At 34.1% G+C, this 19,373-nt stretch overlaps 3 protein-coding genes across 13 annotated transcripts; 1 reads left to right on the top strand and 2 right to left on the bottom strand.

Annotated features, from left to right (window-relative positions):
• Positions 1 to 2,872: 2,872 nt before the first annotated feature.
• Positions 2,873 to 13,290, bottom strand: RpS9 (ribosomal protein S9). Of its 3 annotated transcripts, XR_006261901.1 has the most exons (6): positions 12,943 to 13,290; positions 5,756 to 5,902; positions 4,621 to 4,876; positions 4,174 to 4,360; positions 3,304 to 3,586; positions 2,982 to 3,118 (listed from the first exon to the last, which is right to left on the bottom strand). XR_006261901.1 is itself a non-coding variant. In XM_043427377.1 (5 exons), exons 1-5 carry the CDS (start codon positions 13,045 to 13,047, stop codon positions 2,947 to 2,949), a joined length of 867 nt encoding a protein of 288 aa, XP_043283312.1. In that variant the 5' UTR covers positions 13,048 to 13,189; the 3' UTR covers positions 2,873 to 2,946. The 3 variants fall into 3 exon arrangements, 2 of the variants coding, with proteins under 2 accessions (XP_043283312.1, XP_043283313.1); XM_043427377.1 differs by lacking the exon at positions 3,304 to 3,586 and having other exon boundaries at positions 2,873 to 3,118; positions 12,943 to 13,189; XM_043427378.1 differs by lacking the exons at positions 3,304 to 3,586; positions 12,943 to 13,290 and having other exon boundaries at positions 2,873 to 3,118; positions 4,621 to 4,856; positions 5,756 to 5,894.
• On the top strand, positions 6,209 to 12,369 carry LOC122415331 (mitochondrial glycine transporter-like). Of its 6 annotated transcripts, none has more exons than XM_043427370.1 (8): positions 6,209 to 6,409; positions 7,124 to 7,344; positions 8,939 to 9,057; positions 9,281 to 9,365; positions 9,578 to 9,757; positions 9,858 to 10,026; positions 11,396 to 11,646; positions 12,177 to 12,369. In XM_043427370.1, exons 2-8 carry the CDS (start codon positions 7,192 to 7,194, stop codon positions 12,201 to 12,203), a joined length of 984 nt encoding a protein of 327 aa, XP_043283305.1. In that variant the 5' UTR covers positions 6,209 to 6,409; positions 7,124 to 7,191; the 3' UTR covers positions 12,204 to 12,369. The 6 variants fall into 6 exon arrangements, with proteins under 6 accessions (XP_043283305.1, XP_043283309.1, XP_043283307.1 ...); XM_043427374.1 differs by having other exon boundaries at positions 6,209 to 6,459; XM_043427372.1 differs by lacking the exon at positions 6,209 to 6,409 and adding an exon at positions 6,436 to 6,584.
• Positions 12,844 to 19,027, bottom strand: LOC122415330 (luc7-like protein 3). 4 transcript variants are annotated; one of them, XR_006261900.1, is made up of 8 exons: positions 18,500 to 19,027; positions 17,844 to 18,092; positions 16,664 to 16,870; positions 16,380 to 16,541; positions 15,976 to 16,199; positions 15,795 to 15,886; positions 13,986 to 14,862; positions 12,844 to 13,026 (listed from the first exon to the last, which is right to left on the bottom strand). XR_006261900.1 is itself a non-coding variant. In XM_043427368.1 (8 exons), exons 1-7 carry the CDS (start codon positions 18,602 to 18,604, stop codon positions 14,789 to 14,791), a joined length of 1,113 nt encoding a protein of 370 aa, XP_043283303.1. In that variant the 5' UTR covers positions 18,605 to 19,027; the 3' UTR covers positions 12,844 to 13,026; positions 14,752 to 14,788. The 4 variants fall into 4 exon arrangements, 3 of the variants coding, with proteins under 3 accessions (XP_043283303.1, XP_043283304.1, XP_043283302.1); XM_043427368.1 differs by having other exon boundaries at positions 14,752 to 14,862; XM_043427369.1 differs by having other exon boundaries at positions 14,776 to 14,862.
• Positions 19,028 to 19,373: the final 346 nt, after the last annotated feature.

Here is a 19,373-nt window from a genome sequence, read left to right as displayed (position 1 = left end):
TTTAACAGCATTGAGACCCCAAGCGTGGGGTCCATAACTTATGGGTGCGAGCAAGAGGGCAATAGTACCCCAAGCATGGCTGAACGCTTGGGTACGAGAAAGCGCGCGCTATGACCCCAGCGTCAGTGTATGCGTGCTCACGTATATTGAACAGCGCCACGGTGGCCGGGGTCAGTACTAAGCGGACCCCAGCCAAATGCGCCCATATGGCCTGTTGTTCCATGTAAATCTATGTTCTCTGATGAAGTGAAGGTAAAGGGCCTATGCGATGCCAAGAATCTTCAGACCCCACAGAATCGCAGGGTCCCCTCCTTCTCAATAAGGAATGGAAAGGTTATCACCCTCGAATCTTTGGACTGCACGGAATCGCACAGTCCCCTCCCTCTCGGCATGATCGGAAAAGAATTTCACCCTCGAATCTTTGGCCTGCACGGAATCGCTACCTTTCCAGAGTCACTACCTCTGTACTAGAGCCAGAGCTGATTCAAGAATAAGCTGCCGTGGCTGCTCCGCACGGCCTTTTATACTCGTTCAGACAAAGAAATAATAATGATAATTCAGTCTAAAAATAACGCGAACTTTGATTCGTTGAGAAAAATAATCTCCAACCAGAATTTTGCTCGCTAAATTCATTGATTGGTCGGCCGATTTCTATTTCCTCGTGGTTGGACAAGCTTGAGGTTGATTTCCCTCACTTTTGAGAAATTGATGATCCTTGAGTAAAAATAAATGTTTTTATCAACCAAAAATCATATTTTACTTTATCAAAATTAAATAAATCAAATTTTCTTGTTGCACTGGTTAAATTAATAAATTACGCTCAATTTGGATCAATATTTCTCCTACAACCAAACGCTTGTTCGTGACTGGCTATTTCCGTTCGATCCAGCACGCAATAGGACTTTTCTGGACAAGTTTTATCTGGACACTCTCAATTGCCTTTTACACTGAATTTTTTATTTGCTTTGTTCGATTAAACCTTGCCTCGTATAAAATGAAATTAATAGTGTCATTGAAACATAAAATGAGTGTAATTATGAGAGAAAAGAGTTCTGTTAAGGCGATAGCCTTTACGCTGAGCCACGAAGAGTCGCGTCGAGCGGCTAAGTACGAGCTCGCGTGGCGCGGGGTTCAAATGTGATATTTCGATAGGATAAAAGGGAGTGCAGTTTCAATATAGAGAATAAAATATATACGTATCGATTGAGAGCATTATAATGAGCGAGATGAAAGGGATTTCAATTGTTTTATAGAAAGAGAAAAGGGCGAGAAAAATAAAAGAGGACACAGTCGTGACAGAAACGCGCATGTCAAAACATGATTTCTCTGTATTGGAATTCAAAAATATTCCTGTTCTAATAAAATACATTCGATCAATATTCTTTACTCTAATTTATTATTTTACATGTAAGCACTAAAAAAGTTAGACATTGCTCTCTTTGTTTAAAAATATAGACAATTTCGAAACAGGGCAGAAGTACTCGGAAAAGCACATATGTAAACATTTTAATATGCACGCTCAAGTCAGGTGCACGTTATAAGTTGTAACGGTTTCTCTCCTTTATGCTTACACACATTTTTTTTCTTGAGACAGCAAAACTTACATTAATTGTTTATATGACGAACGGATGGATTTTCGGACATCGAAAGCCGCCCGAAACAATTTGGATTCTAAAGAACCACCAAGAAATACTCAGCGTTTCTTGCATTCTCCCTTCCTCTTACTAAAAATATAGCTAACGAAAAAACCTTCGAACCACTTAAACGATTTTTCTGAAAAATACATATTTCAACGGAATGAAATTAGGTCGGCTCTCGCGAAGAGGTATAGGGCTATTTCAGACCTGCCGGAGCGCAGCGGCGCGCACAGGAGCGCACTTGGTCGCGAGCATCCGCGCGATTTCCAGCGCACCCTCGAGCATCCGCGCGTATTCCAGCGCATCTGCGGACATCCGCGCAAACCTTCACGTGCTCGCACGTATCTGGACGCGTCCGTGCGTGTTTGCACGCGTCCTCGACTTCAGTGTTCGAGCAAAGCTCGCGGGTGCGCTGGATAATACGCGCGGATGCGCTGGAATGCGCGCGACCAAGTGCGCTCCGTCAGGTCTGAAATAGCCCTAAGATTTGAGCGAAAACGTATTACACAGAAAAATCACTTCGAATGTACAGTATACGTGAGTGCGAGAAAGGTCCACAATTTTTTTTAATGCTTGATATTTTGAGTCATATTGGCCTCTGCTCAACAGATAAACGTGTCACTCTTCTCGTTCTTAATACGTTAAACGCATCCAAGAAAAATGTATTTCTACTATTCAGTTATACTTATAACATTTACTGAGGCGACATACTGCCCGATGCCGAGTTTCCCTCTTTTATATTCTAAAAGCTCAGTCAATATTCAGAACCATGTGCATTTTCTTAGCCAGGATTTTTTTTTCATCATTATCAACGGATGCTAATATTACCAATGAAATGGTCAGCATTAGAAAATGAAACTTTACGAAATACTAAAAAATTAAGATGCTGGTTACCAAACTCAAGATTAATCAAAATAATTCAATATAGATCATATATATACAAAAATTTTCACGTTGGTACGTCAAAAGCTTGACTGCTTGAAAGGAAATTCGACCGAACTGACAATTCAAAGAATTTTTTTTTTCATCTATCTAGAGTCGCGGCAGCGACTCTGAGACAAGTACATTTATAACAACAACATGACATGACGAGTTGCTGCCAGAGACTCTTTACCGGTTTATAAAACGAAGAATGAATGAAAACTCGAAAATAGTATATTGACTCAATCATTGGGAAAAGGACATGTGGTGTGGAAATTGATGAAAGGACGATTTCTATAGTCACAAAAGAATAGTGTCGTTTATATATTTTTTTATTTTTTATTTTTCATTCCTTCTCACGGCCACACGAGAAGGTAGTTACATCAATCTAATCTTCTTCTTCTTCGGCAGCAGCGTTGGTGGTTCCCTTGCGCATGTTCTTCCTCTTGACACGACCAGCACGGCCACTTCCGAAGGGCGATTTTGTGGAGAAATCGATGTGTTTCTGCGAGTCGAGACGTACGATGAATGATGGAATGTTCACAACTTGTTTGCGAACGCTGTGGGAAGAAAAACGATTTTTTGCTCATCAAAAACCAAAATTGTTAATTTCAATGATGAAAAATTCTTTCATTTGCCAATCGAGTAACATTCATATCAACAGTGTGTTGTTAAACTCCTATTTAAAATTTTATCTTATTTATATATGGTGATGAAGGAATTTATTTTGTGAAACGAATCGTACCGATATGAAACTTCAAGATTCGCGAGAAAACAGGATTTTTAATTCAAGACGTTGAACGCCGAGATCTTAAAATTAAGACTCGTCGATCAAGTGGTCTTAGTGAATAATTGTGACACCACCCGCGACCAGGACGCTCTGTCCGTAAAACAAAAAAAAAACTTTTTTTTGTTGTGGCGTGAAACGACAGCCATAACTGTAGCATTTCAGTGGCCATTACGAAGTCATTCAAGACGTTATTGAGTTTTGTTAGACCATCGATGGGTGTCAGTGAGGTTCCTCGTATCTGGAGAATCAAATACAAATATCGTAAAAATCATACGATTTTCTCTCTCGCATTTTTTCATCTTCGTTTTTTTACAAAATCATTTGATTCCGCGAATATATTAAGGATACATAATTAATGACACATTCGAATTTACACACATCAATTAAAAGAAATACGATAATTGACTTCTAAATTCATTGAATCTGATTTGTAATAAATGACATTGAATTGAATCATCTCAAAATGGTTTTCGAAACATTAAGGATGCCTTGCAAATGAAACGGTAACCTAATCTTTTTCCATAACTGTTAAGGTTGTTTATCAAACATGAAAAATTAACAGCAATATCGGTTTTGAGTATGTCATAATTTACAAATGTATATCATAATAAAAATGTTTCCTGGTCATGAAAATGCAAAGAGGATAATTGCCTCCGGCACTGATTAATCCAGGTATTTGATATTGCCTCAAAGATTAGAAACCATCTGTAAAGCAGCAGATGTTCCTTGCCCAATTTTTAAGGCGTGAATCAACATTTTTCTATTCAGCACTTATCCTGAATGGTATACATATCATTATCAATAAATGAAATCTATAATACTAACCGAATGTGTCTTTGACGAATAAGAACACGTGCGTGGTGGATGGACTTAGCCAATCCAAGTTTGAAAACCTGAGTCTGTAGACGTCTTTCCAAAAAATCTTCAATTTTCAGACCAAGAACGTAATCAAGCTTCATGCGTCCTTCATCCAAGACTCCGATTCTTACCAAACGACGAAGAAGAGCGTTACCTTAATGAGCAACAAAATAAAATTTTTTAAATTTATTTTTATGCCAATATCGGCATTGAATCGATCTCTTTTTTGCTTTGCAATCTCAGATTGTATGTGTCCTTTCACTGATAATTCAGATAAGAGGTGTCAGAATATATTACTTTATTGATCATCATTTTTATTTATAAAAAGATTTTAACCAATTTACAATAAATTTATTGTTCATTGCTATAGGTTAGTTGGTATCTGAAAAGACGATATTTGTTATTTTTTCTTACCTTCAAAAAGACGTTTAGGATCTTTTTCTTCCAATGTGAGCAGCTCACGAGCAGCTTTACGGATTTTGGCAAGAGTGTATTTTACTCTCCACACTTCACGCTTGTTGCGAAGACCATACTCTCCGATAATCTTTAATTCTTGATCAAGACGAGCCTTCTCATATGGTCGTCGTGGTGTGACATAGGTCTTAGAAAAGACCGACGGAATTCTACCGTTAACCATGATCAATCGATATCTATGATCAAGAGATAAAAACTGTTAAGAAAATTTGTTTTTAGACTGTTGAAGATATTTTATAGAAATTTATAATTATTTCAAATGCAATTTTAGAATTTCAAGATATTTCACTTGCAAAGAAAAAGTTGTTCATAATTTATCAATTACGAATAAAAATAGGGTATGGAACTTTCAGATGTACTCTAGCAGCAATTATATTTCATACTGGAAATTCCTGGAAAACCGTTGATTTTACCATTATAAAATGTTAGGATTGTCAAAATTTTCTTAAGCATTTCGTGGACAAAAATATAACACAATAATAATTTACAAAAACTCATTAATTGTGTCAATGGAGTGAATTTTATACCAATTTAAATGATAAAATTTTTTTCTTAAAATTCGTACGAAAAACTCCATCTGTTATATCAGCAATTCGAATGTTATACCTGATTCAGCTCCATAATAAATTACAATTGTAGTATCTACAGGCAAGAATTTTTCTGATTCCTATATTGTTAAAAAAAATTCTATCGTATTATAGTCCAATGATGGAGCGTGGGATGATATTCAGGAACATTGCCTCAATGTTTGCAGGTTATGTCATCTTCGAGACAGTAAAAATATGCAATAAAGTGAGTTTTTGAAATATAAATGAAGGAAAATTAAAAAATTCAAATATTGAACGAAATTCTCATGCGAAGTAAATTCATACTGAGATAAGAGTGGAGAAACAAAAATTCCAAACGCGTGATGGAAGTTCCAAGTGCATGCTCGAGCCACGTTTTTGCCAATTTCAGTAAAATTTTGATAGAAAAATAAAAATAAAAAAATCAAATTGTTTAATCGATAATTAAAAATACTTTCAAAGGCGCGTAAATAGAGAATGCAATAATAACAATAAATAACTGAACTTACATCTATCCAGAAATAGAGTAAACGACCATACGTTACGTCCCGAGAGTCCCAACGAAAATGGCCGAGTTCGAGGAATGCTGCCGGCACGCTGGGAGCTGGGAGTGGGTACGGGAAGTCTTTTCCGAAGCAAGCGCCGTCTACAATCATCTTGGGAAGGTAACACCGCGACCAAGGTTAATTTCCAATTTCCGGCTATCTGCGTAGAACGTGGAACATATGTGAAGCGCGAGGCGCAAGCCGCGCAGCGCAAATAGTACGAAGTACGCATAACAATATTTTGTTTTCGTATTTTGATTATTGCTTTATGAAATGATGAAACGAAGAACCACAATGATGACGAGATCGGTGATTAGGTTGATAATTCCAAATCGGGGATCAAAATATATTGTAATTTATTGGATAAGAACGTAATTCTCCTTAATGTGCATTTGAGTAGCAGCCGACTACGTAAACAATACGATTTCTTTACATTACCGAAATTTTTTTTTAATTTGCCAATAATGCTTTTCGTTCTGTCTATACAATAGTAAACAATCATAATAGATCACAGTACCGCGGTGCATTAAAAGATACCAGCGGCAAAGAATTCTGGGTCTTGTGCAGCAATTTCTAGCAATTGCCTATGCATACTAAATATATACATATAATCTTCACGTAATTTATCTTTTCCATCAGAATTCGTTTATCTGTTGCGTGTGTTTTGGGTGACTGGTCATTTTTATTGTCGTTTGTATACATACGTCGCAATTTCGATGAAATTTTTGAGGTTATCTTGACGATTCTACCAAAAAAAGACAAAAAAATTCAAACTGAAAGTTTTAGAAAAAAGGTGTAATTAGTACGTCATTCACTTCCCTGAATCTATATCATAATTTCATATAAAATGTGTATAAAAACATGATGTTGCTATTTCTTGTGATCACAACTTACAAGTTTTCTTTTTCTATAAAATCATTTAAAATTAGGACCAGTTATATTAACATGATTGAGTGCCAAATTTGAAGAAATGAATTTTATTGGTTGGCATACTTTCTCATCTTGGTTGCTCGATATTGCATGTTCTCTTTTGTTATGGAAAATATTTAATAATTTTACTCTTGTCATAAATTCTAGGGGAAGGTGGAGCACGACGGCCTCCCAAAAAGCCTGTTATTTAGGGAGCCGTCGTACCCCACCTTCCCCCAATGTTTTTGTACAGGTTTTTTCATTGAAATTCTTCATATACTATTTTTTAATCATGAACTTGATTGATAAAAAGTTTTGTTTCTTCCTAATTGTTGGAATTTGTTTATACAAAACAGCAAATCATTTTTTCCATACATGATTCAATTTGTTTCATTTGATTTTTTTCTTATTTTCAATGTTTAGATCACTCATTTTTTACCTGAAATTTTGACTGGAAAAAACGGGATGCTTAGCCTAGCTCAGCTAAGGCAATGATAATTGGTCTGAGTTCAAAACAAATCCTTAAGTCACGTTTGGTCTATCACCTTTTACGTCTTTATCCGTCATTCGGTCTGAAAACATGCCCCGATATGCAGGGTCATTTTGTTGACCCCAAAAGTGAAGAAACTCAGATAAGCAAAGATGTAAGTAATCGGGGAACAAGAAAGAAGCTCACTTCTCTAGCCGCTACTGTCATAAGTCTCTCGAAAGAATTGTCTTTCTTATCGCAACTTTGAATTTTTTAATATAAAATTTTCTAGTGCTTTTGGTTAAGTTGTTTTATTTTGAATTGTTAAAATTGTTCAATCCCTTTTATTCTTACCTCAATGGATACTTTTACTGCTGTGAGTATTATATCAACTTGCTTTTACTTTTTTGAATGAGAAACATTCAGCTATAAATTTATACTTATTTTATCCAAAATTTGTGCTCCAACTATCAAGTTTGTGAATTTCTTATTATTAAATCTACTGTAGGAATTGGAAAAAAACAAGTTCAAAACAGTTATTTTATATACAGTTTAATATATCATAAAAGAAAACGTCTTTTAAATTCACTGTTAATTGTTCAAATAATGAAAAGAAAAATAGAATGGAGTGGTTGTAATAACTACTAGTTGATGATCAGAATACCTCAAATTTCGTGCAGTTGTTAAAAGTCTACCATATAATCTTTTTTGAATATCATTAATTTGATTTTTTATGAGACTCTTCATTCAAAGATTCGTATATAAATTATTATTACAGTTAATATTCAATCTAATTGCACAGAGATATGATTTATAAGGCATCCTTCAAGCAATTGCAGTATCAAGGCTAAAAAGTTATCAGGATAAATACAAAACAATTCATAGGGGGTGATTGCTTAATATATTTGTTTCGCACATTTCAATATTGCTTATTTTTCCATTTACGCAAACATAAATTTATTGTGATTTTTTATCAAGAGAAAAACATCTTGTTTTTTGTATCATCGCTATAATATGTGGAGCAGATAAATTTGTTAATTCATATAGAATATAAAAATTGTATGTTGGTGAGAAATTAAATAGTCAAAGTGAAAAAAACTAGAAAATGATTTGTGATAATTTTCAAGACAGTTAAAAAAATAATTGTGTGGCAGAAAATTCTGCATGTTTGTTACGGAGAAATCAATTTTCTGTGCATGAAATTTTTTTCAATGATTAATTCCAGGAAGTTTTTATTGACAAATTTCTTTCAAACGATTTTATATTTCTTTAGATAAAATAATTTAGTAAAACGACCTGCTGTTTGTGGTGAATTGCAATATAGAATTCATCAAAAAGCGTATAAAAATATAAAGTTATATGTGAAAGAAGTGTAGATAAAGAGTGCAGAAAAGAATAACTCAACCATGAAAAAAGGAAATTGATAGATGTGTTTTTTTTTAATTGCGGCAAGATTTAACGAGAAGAAATCACGTGACTCAAATAAATAACGTTGTATTCGATTGCGATAACTCAAAACCCTGATGTGAGATTCTTTTTCTTCACCCTCATGCGTATTGGACAATTATAAATACGACCTCTAACACGAGATAGTAAGAAGCTCACGTGAGTGAACTCGTGCGAGAGATATTACCAATGTACTGAGATAAGAACCCCAATGGAAAAGTCTCGTGAATTCAATTATTATTATACACATTGACTATTATACCTCTGACTTATTCAACATTTTTCGATGAGTTAAAAAATATAATTATTTTTCAATATTGCAGTATCCCATTCTCAAATCATTCCTCGCTGGCTCATTCTCCGGTACCTTTTCAACGATTTTGTTCCAACCACTCGATCTCGTGAAAACGAGACTTCAGAGTACCGTTAACACACAAATTAGGTAATTATTGCTTTATTATTTTAGATACCACTTTCGAAACGTTCATTTCGCAATAAATGTTATTAGCAAGTTTCGGCTCGAAATATCCATCGTAAATATTGTCTATTAAAAGCACAGGAAAGCAATGCAATTTGAAAACGATAGTTAAGACAAAAAACTGAATACAAATTGAATAATCACGTTGTAAACTTCTCTACTATGAAATATTGTTTTTTATTTTCAGTACACAGAAAAATGGAATGCTAAGGACCCTCTTTCAAATTGTTCGCAAAGAAAACATTTTTGGACTATGGAGCGGTATGACACCGGTTTGTAGAGCATTATATTTTACACTATTCTCAATAATAATTATAAATTCTTATAAATTTTTTATTCTGTCAAAAGAATTAAAAGTATTTGAATAAAGAAGTATGACTTAATGAAGAACTTGTGTTACAAGAAGTTTTGACGATTTAATCGGAGAAGATTTCTTTGTAAAAAAAATGTGTGTTCGGTATAACATTTTTTTCCTTTTGTGCAGTCGATAACTCGAGTAATTCCTGGAGTCGGTTTATATTTTTCCTCCCTTCACTGGCTCAAAAATGCACTATGTCTGGAAGAGCCACTGTCACCTTTACAGGCAGTGAGTCTAGGAATTACCGCCAGAACAATGTCAGGAGGACTTTTAATACCAATCACAGTAGTCAAAACAAGATTCGAGGTATACTCAAGGAAAATATACAAAATCTAGAAATGCTGCCTAACAATTGAAAATTGTTTTAATGTCAATTAAATGGAAAAACAATATTTTTTCTATACAGAGTGGAGTTTACAAGTACGCCAACATGAGCGAAGCACTGAGGCTTATATATAAACATGAAGGAGTCAAAGGTCTCTCGAGTGGTTTGGGACCAACCCTACTAAGAGATGCTCCTTACAGCGGTCTTTATCTAATGTTTTATACTCAATTGAAGGACGCCACATCTACAAGTAAGTTGAATGGCATTTCTCTTATGCTCATAACTTTTTTTTAACTAATACCTAATAACCATTCATTTTACGACCCTCATTACTGACACTACCTCACTACTGATTTTTTTCTTGAAAATACATCGAAGAAGGGTATGATCATAAAATTTTTGAAATTTCAAAAAAGCCAATTTTTTCGTCATTTTCAAATAATTGTATTTCAGCTTCTATATCACTTGGAAATTCCATTCGAACGGCAATTTTTTCTGCGAACCCTCTACTCCAAGAAAAAATAGGTGTTAGCGATAAACTCATATCCGGATTAACGGGAAAATTTCAACGGAACCACTGCATTAACAAAATTTTATTTGTTTTTCAAATGCTCTCAAATCTACAGTTTCCAAAGTAAAAGATTAAATAACAGCCGATATTTTTTGCGGAGGTGTATTCTGTCGATTTCTGCTGCCCTACTTTCCTTAATTGCCTTGGTTTTGTTATTATAAAATCATCCAATACCGATCGACTTTTCAAAAATCTATATTTTTCAATAGCTGTTCTTGTTGTTTCTTGGAATTTCGATTTGCTTGATATTTTCAGGAAAGTTGCTTTCAATTCAAATTGCAATCTTGAAATCAAGCCTCAATCATAAATACCAGCCATTACAATTGATATCAATTGTTATTTAACCATCTACTTTGGAAACTGTATATTTGAGAGCATTTGAAAAACAGGTAAAATTTTGTTAATGCAGTGGTTTAGTTGAAATGTTCCCGCCAATCCGGATATGAGTTTATCGCTATCTATTTTTTTCTTATAAGTAGAGGGTTCGTAAAAAATAATATCGTTCGAATGGAATTTTCAAGTGTTATAAAAGCTGAGATACAAATTCTTGAAAATGACTAAAAAATTGACTTTTTTTTAATTAAAAAAAATGTCTTCAGTGGCTGAATTTGATCGTATCGGGTTCAAATTTTCGAGATCATATCCTTCTTTGATGTACTTTCAAGAAAAAAATCAATATCTAAACAGCTAACCTAAGCGCGCAGACTCTCGTTGAAAAGTAATGGATCTGTCCATATCGAACACCGAAAAAAATCAATAACAGAGAAAACGGTTCAGCTTTGCTTTACTATTCCGAGACAACAGTCACAAAAAAGTTTCTGACTTTCCTCCATAAAAGGAAAAAAAACGTTCGCTCGCTGTTTGACATGAAATCAATACCTCTTATTACCTACGACTTATTTAATATGCTCCCAATCAATCATTCATTTACTATTGAGTTTCGAATATTGAAGAGAGAAATATTTGCCGGTTGATCATTTCGTAAACGTGATTTTGTTTGCTACGCATAAGTATATGTAACATATATTTTCTCTGTTTCTCTTCCAAGATACAAACGAATCAGTTCCTGCTTACTTTGTGTGTGGTATAACAGCGGGAGTTCTTGCTTCAGCAGTAACGCATCCAGCTGACGTCGTCAAAACGAAAATGCAGCTCTATCCAAACGAGTTTACGAGCGCTTCCCAGGCATTTATTTTTGTTTATAATAAATACGGTCCTTTGGGATATTTCAAGGGTATCGTGCCTCGTATGTTGAGACGAACGCTTATGACCACTATGGCTTGGACCGTTTACGAACAGGTATTTAGAAAAAAAGTGACGATTTATAAATGATGAAAGCTTAAATAAAAACAAAATTTGTTTTAGTTTTTATCAAATGCATCGAAAATTAAACGTTTTAACATATATCATAAAAGTGGGAAAAAAATTTCACGCACTTATATTTTTGTGAACTATTAATTGGTCATCTATTAATTTTATCATCTATTTTGAAAATGATTCTAAACCGGATCTTCTATCATTGTTTGTATTATTATATTTTAAATTATTCCTTCAAACGAATATAAAATTGAATTTCGACTAGACCCGATTCAAAGATGCCACGGATTGCGTTTTTTCAATTCAAAATTTGGTCCGATCGACGATAACTAGAACCTAGAAATATTCGGTCGCGTCCCACCCTAGAATTGGCCTTCAAATTGAATAAATATAGCAAAACCGATAAAACATAAAGAAACAACTGTTAATAAAAATAAATGAACCCATTTTAAAAACTCATCCACTGATATTTTGCTATTCCGTTGTTTTTCCTCACTCATTTTATTTTTCAGATAACTCGAAATATCGGTCTGAAGTAAGAAATAAACGAAATTCGTCAAGTAGTTTGAAAACAAGAATGAAGATTCGTCTCAGTATTGAGAACAGGAGGCTGTTAACTTCGGAACTCGACTGCGCAATGTATTATTTATTGTTAAAATGATAATGTATATATTTTTATTAAATAAAACCGTACTATTGTTTGTATTTTTCACTTATTTACCATTGATTCCTTACAAAGGACGTTGTTATCATCGCTTATTTTTTTTGATAATATTTTTAGAATATTTTTTTATTAGAAATAACACTTTATTGCAATCATTTTACAATTTACGAACAGTGGACAATTTATGACGCGATATTATTACGGCTTATGACAGTTTAAAGTAACAATTGTATTCGATGGGGACCGAAAAGAGCTGTTCATTTTTCATTGTTCAGTATGTCTACATTTATACATGTGTATGTATATGTTTGGAATGTACATATGTATACACAAACAGATGAATTGGTTGTTAAAAGACCTTGATTTTGAATATTTATCTGACATGCCTTTTTGGAGCAAAAACGAATGGTAGACAAATTCGAAGACTAAATGAATTTGTTTCACTTGTTATTTGTTCATATTTTTGTACATAAAAATATGTATTTAATTGCGGGTAAAAATTAACGATAATCTTGTTCATATGAATGTTTTTATTTCTCTACTGGTCCAACATCACGGGATAAAATCACGTTCGTCTTGTCCGACATTTTTGAGAGATGATGCAAAATTTTTACCTTAAACAATACATTAAGCTGGGTGCTCGTGTTCGTGTGTGCTCTACCGCTCTCGCAATTTTCCTTCCCCGACTCTTGAAAATTCTGAAAATAGACAATCAACATTTCAAAAAAGTTGGAACGCGTCAGACATGAATGAATTACTGATTTATTTTGTTGCTGTCATATTATATGTTTTTTTTTCTTGATTTCTTTAACGTTTTCCCTCATTTGCCTCTGCCAGAAGTGCTCTTATCGCCAAACAATATCTCCGATTCATTTTTAGTATTTCATTTTAGAATCCGTATTATGCATAAGACGTAAAACAAAAAAATGGTCACGATCGTTGAGTAAGAAAAAGTTAATCGACGATCGCCAACGGGAACTGCGTTCCCAAGATTATCGATTTGGGCTTTTTGTTTATTTCACATGTTCGATATCACACATGTCAAGAAAAAATGTGTAGATAATGCAAAAGTTGAATTCTTATTTTATCTTTTCAAACCGATTATTCAAAGAATTGAGTTTTCAAATATTTCCGTAGCAATCATTTTAAGCACATTTTCCTACTTCAAAAATATCTATCGTCGGAACCGCGTTGGAATTTGATTTATTTTGTGCTATCTACAATAATCTTAGTTAAATAAATTTGTTTTTGTGAGATGATCTATTTTTTATTTAATCGCGAAAATAAAAATTAAAGAAATTCTGCATGAAAAGAGACGGAGACTTCACGCGGAAGTAATATCAGATTTTTATATTTACCAAGGTTAGAAGATGGATAATTTTTAAGGTTATTAGAACATTCGTGGAGTTGTTCTAAATTGAAAATATCATTGATCACATTTTAAAACGAAAATTGATAAGCCCGGCGTTGATTATTTCAGAAGTTTTTCTCTTTGAATAGATGTGGATAAATGAATAGCTAGGTACAATAAATATATTAGAGTATAGAAGGTGGTTCTCGTCCAGGTCTTTTCGCATGGCAATAATATAATAAATAACACCACCGATTTTCGCTATTTAAAAAGACATGTTTGGTATTATCATTCCGACATAAATACCTCATCAATGCGTGGCGGAAGTTACGAATGTATAGTCACAGTCACACAGGGCACTGTCGTGGCGGCTCTACCGGCAATAGGCACTGATTTCCTCCACTAAACCACTAATTTTTCTTTGCGAAAAAAATTATAGAAAATAGAGAAAAAAAGAAAATAATATCTTTGCACTCAATTCGTTGGTTTCGTATTTTTTTTTGTTTTTCGTTTGTATTTAACACAAATCGCCGCTTTGAAAACCTGTTACGAAGCTCACATTACAATATATTTTAAATCCAAAGCAAGTACAGGTATACCTTCTCCCAACTTGCTCTGCTATTTTCAATTTAATAGAACTAATTATAGATATTTATCCGTTTATCATGGAAATTACACAGCCCGGTTTTTCCTCAATTTTCGTATCACGCGATTTTTTATTATCACGGTTGTTCGAAAGTTTCCATTTTTTTACGCTTCAAAAATGAAAATAAAATTGGTATTTTATGCCCCGAAAGAAATTGAAAAAAAGTTACGACGATGAAATGTTTCTTCATCCGATTTTGTTCCTGTATGTTCGGTCATTTTTATTTTTCATTCTCTTTTCCTTTTTTTCTTTTTTTATAGTGATCGGCAAGTTTACCGATCTCTTTTATTCGTAGGTTTCATTGTCCTCTGTTGAGCACTCATTACACGTAAATTTTTTGGTCATTTTCTAACTTAACTCACCTGAATTATTTTGTACCTGTACAGTAGTTATTGAGATGTAAAAATTTAATTGATTAGTGCATACCTGGCTCACTTCTCACTCACTAACCAATCAAGAGTAGTTACTTGTGACTTCGACTTCGAGAACGGTGCCGGCGACGATTGTGACTACTCGAATTTCGATGATCACGATTTCCTAAAATCATATTTTCATTATTATTTTGATGAAAACTAAGAAATTTAAGTATGCATTCACAATTTATTCATAATTCAGTTGTCTTATGCAGTGCGTAATGGAGTGAATGACCATTGTAGATAATCACTGAACATCCTGAAAAAGGAAAAGGTAAATATTTAGAAGAATCACTTTTCCGAAAACCTAGCGGAACATTTTTTTCTTTCGTATCAGGTAGAGAATATTGCCACCAATAATGGCAGGGTGTCAACTCGATATTGGGAAACTCACTGCCCCACTGTTTGCGTATATCTATATCAAGAAATCTTGAAACTAGAAACTTGAAAGTTCAAAATTTGTAGACTTCGATACCACAATTTTTCACTGAAATACAACATTTTGAAAAATCACCAAAAATTCGGAAAAATTTGTTGATCCTTCAATTTTTTTCGTTAGTGTAGTATGGAGGACCTTATTATTTGATCTGTATATTGAATACTAATATACGATAGCTTCGGAAAGTAGGAAAAAAATTGACACATAAACCAGATTTAAAAAATCGAAACTTCTCCAATCATGCGAAAAAATTGATATTTGAATCCAAGTTCATGCTTAGAGGCACGTCTTCTTCTTAACGGACATAGGCTTTGCGTAGATTTTTTTTTACCATTTGGAACCCGTTTTGGGGGTGGGCGCGATCAATTTTTTTTTTACCCATATCAAGGGCCACCCTAATATACATATATTCATGTTACAATGATACCCGATAATTGATTTTCGCTCAAAAAAATTAGGCATGTCCATTATCTAATAGAAAAGGAAAAAAGATTCTATCATCATTTTTCAGAAAAGTGGCTTTACTAAGTATTTACCCTGAAACTGATCGAGAAATAAAAGAGCAATGAAAAAAATTGCATGGAATACCCCATACGTAAAACATATCTTTATTTTACCTTTATCTCGATTATGACGTCTATGGTTCTCTTCTTCTCGGTGACGTTCATGCCGTTCGCGAGATTTACTTCTGCTCTGATGCCCGAAGTTTCTGCACATTGAGTATATCCATTTTAGCACGTTTTAAAACATTTTGTTTTTTGTATGACGAGGAATATTTTAGATAGAATAAATATTCACCTATGTCCAATGCCATCGTGACGACTCTTATCTTCATCAGGACGCCGACGTCGCTTTTCTCTATCACCCCTATCACGATCCCTTTCCCTATTATCCCGGTCTCTGTCTCTTTCTCTGTCTCCTTCTCGGCGCTTCCTCTCCATTTCTTCATTCGCTCGAGCACGTTGCTTTCTGTCCTCGTCCCGCTTTTGCTCTTTTTCGTCTCTTACACGCTCGCGTTTGTCCTGTAAGTAGAAATAATGTATCTCAGTAATTGATACAATAAACAATAAAACAGCAATTTGACGATTTAATCTTAATATCATAAAGATCATATGAATGCTTTCATCATCGGAATAGAACATTTCTGTTTGATTTGTTTTTTATAATATTACAATAGGAAAATAAATCTTTGGATAGCTCACCATAATTTCTTGTAAAGCACTTTTTAGTCTAGCGTATCCTACGTGCTGTTTCCCCATAAGATGGTCATCAATTCGTTGTTGAGCATCCCCGACTATGAGGAACGCTCCACAGACGTCACAAACTTCCATCTGTTTTTCTTGTGCGGCTGCCAACTCAGCAGTCTTCACAAGAAACAAATAGAAAACATTTAATACTGGAATCGCTATACGATCAAATATCTCTTTTTATATGAGATATGAAGTCGCTATAGGGAATACTCATAAAATCAAGATATTCAAAAGACCTGATTATAGTGACTGTTGTCGTTCGACTTTCGCAGAGTTTCCCGTTCTTCCTTGAGTTGATCGCACAATCTCATGAGACCCTGAGCTTGCTCAACATTGCCCTGTATTCCACTCTGCTCTGCCTCCTCTACAAGCTTGTTTATTTTTTCTGTAAGTAGAGCTATTTGTTCCTCGTTTCTTTGAGTTTGTGCTGGTGTAAGAGTTGGCTGTAAACATATAAATTGATCATTTGGCACAACAGAATCCACATTTAAAATAACTGAAGCACTATTTTATCTCAGATTATTCCAGCAGTGTAGTAAATACCTAACTGGATCTGCACACAAAAAAATATGATCAATCAAATAATGCCTCAATGCAATCTTGGTTGAGAAACAAGAATAACCAAGACCATGTTTCAGATTTTTAAATCAGATAAAAAAACACTGGGTTATTGAAGAGTAATAAATTAATTTTTTCAAGACCAAATATTTGATATTTCCAACTTGATGAAAGTTCAAAGAGTGATCACAACCTTATGTGGGTTTTGTGTTTTGTGAAAAATTTATACATAAATATATGTATACCAACAAATATATATATTTGTTGGACAAATACAATAAAAAAACAGCCAATAAAGAATCTGCATGATAAAAAAAATAATGCTAACTGTACTTTTTTCCTTTTGAGAGCCCAAAATTAAAATCTAGTGTTGAATTACACAACTTTAAAATAACTACTGTACTGCATACTAGTCAAATGGGTGCTAAACTTTTAAAACGCTTTTGATCAAGTTTAACGTACTGACTACTACAAAATCTACTAATAAGTAGATTTATCTAATCTAATTATTTATCTAATCTACTAATAAGTAGATTTTGTTCGAGGATCAGTTGACAAATAAAATGAGACACGGTGCAATCAAATCAGTTTAAAAATATGGATAACTCTTTGAAAAATACCAATAAAAAATGTGTCATTATGGAAATTTGCATTTATCATATCTAACACTGATTTGACTAGTATGTAGTACAGTAGTTAACGATAGCGTTCTGAACAAACTTTGGAATTACCTCAATTTCATAACAAACAAAAAAACAATACACAAGAATTTGATGAATTACTTAAATTTTTTAGTAAGTGCTATTCCATTTCAACATCATAAAAAGCTTGGAGCATAATATATTTGTGACTACTTACAGCCTCTGTTCGTCCAATGAGCGCCAATCTCTGTTTCCCTTTGATAATTTTTCTCTCAACTTCATTAAGCATGCCTTGGCAAAATCTGATAAATTCATCCTCATATTGTTGTTTTCTGTATGAATAGCTAGCTTTTTCAAAAAGTTCCCTCGCCTCGTCATCGTGAACCCTCGAACATGCTCCAAGGTCGGCTCGAGTGTTAACAAAGAGATCGTGAGGACAGAACTTGACAAGATAGAGTTTGCAGAACTGTAAAAAGATATAAAACTAATTATATGCCATGAAAAAATTCGGATATTCTTCAACACCAACAGAAAAATTCACTTAAAAGGGAGGATCAAATTTTTTGTAGCTGAAAAAATTGAAGTACTATGGCAAAACAGGAAAAACTTATATGGTTTCTTTTAAAAAATATTTGTTCTCGTTTCGTTTCATTGATAAATTATAAACAAATAAAAATAGAGCAAAAAACAAACGCAACATTGCATGAATAAAATGTAAGAATTCCTATCGAAAATTGCTGCTAGCTGGTTGAAGAATTACAGAAAATGAATACTTGACGGAAAAAGATCGAAATTTCAGGGATTTTGCGATGAAAATAGAATCGAATGCATATTACGTATTCGAAATTTTTATTTGCGCGATCGAAAACTCACCTCAGGATCTTCCCAATTGAGTTCTTTAGGCTTTTCGTTTGGAAGAACATTTCTGTTCCTTCCCATGAGTTCGTCAAGCAAAGCGGCAGCGGCTGCAGCAGCCATGTTAGAATTTGGATGAAAAACAAAAACTACGAATGCAAATAAAAGGTTTCTCAATTCTCATATGAGAAGTTTTACTCCGTTGAAATATCAACAATGACACAACAATATTTCATGATTCATTAACGAGGAAATTTCAACCGTAGATTCCAGTGGTAGGAACGAAAACCCACACGAGACAAGCACAGGTCGAAGCACAAACTCGAAATGTTGATATTTCGTGACTCGCGAAAAAATTAGAATCTCGAATTTTAGTTCAGCGGTTCAGCATGCGATGATCGAGCAAGACGGCTTTATCTTTAATGTAATCGTTAATGTACTCGCGTGGAAACACGAGGATTATGTATTTAATGGGTAAACCGATGCTGCCCGATACTGATCGGCCATTTCCATTTGTCGGCGATTGGCGAGGGGCAAGGGGGTGAGGGAAACGGGCATCATCAAGAGTTAGCGCTGCTAGTGTGGTGGCGGTGTATAAAACAACTAAAGACAGACGAGCCAGACGCAGAAAAATAAAGGAGCTTTTCAGCAAGCGACACGCACAGAACGACGATATACTGTGCAACGATTTTGATTTGTAATTGATAAAATATTGAGGATCCTCCCAACTTTAAAGAGCAAAAACGAGAATAAGGGCGGATGATTGTTTCAACTTTCTAAAAGTCAATGTTTTTACCCGCCAGATAAGCTGCCTAGAAGTTGGAACAACCTGCCCTAAGGAAATAGAATGTTTTTAGAGATCAATGATGTCTCGAGAAACCCTCATTATATA

Source organism: Venturia canescens, chromosome 8 (assembly GCF_019457755.1).
Source record: "Venturia canescens isolate UGA chromosome 8, ASM1945775v1, whole genome shotgun sequence".
NCBI lineage: Eukaryota > Metazoa > Arthropoda > Insecta > Hymenoptera > Ichneumonidae > Venturia > Venturia canescens.
Note: the sequence above shows the minus strand (reverse complement) of the source record. Positions and strands in the feature narration are given on the sequence as shown.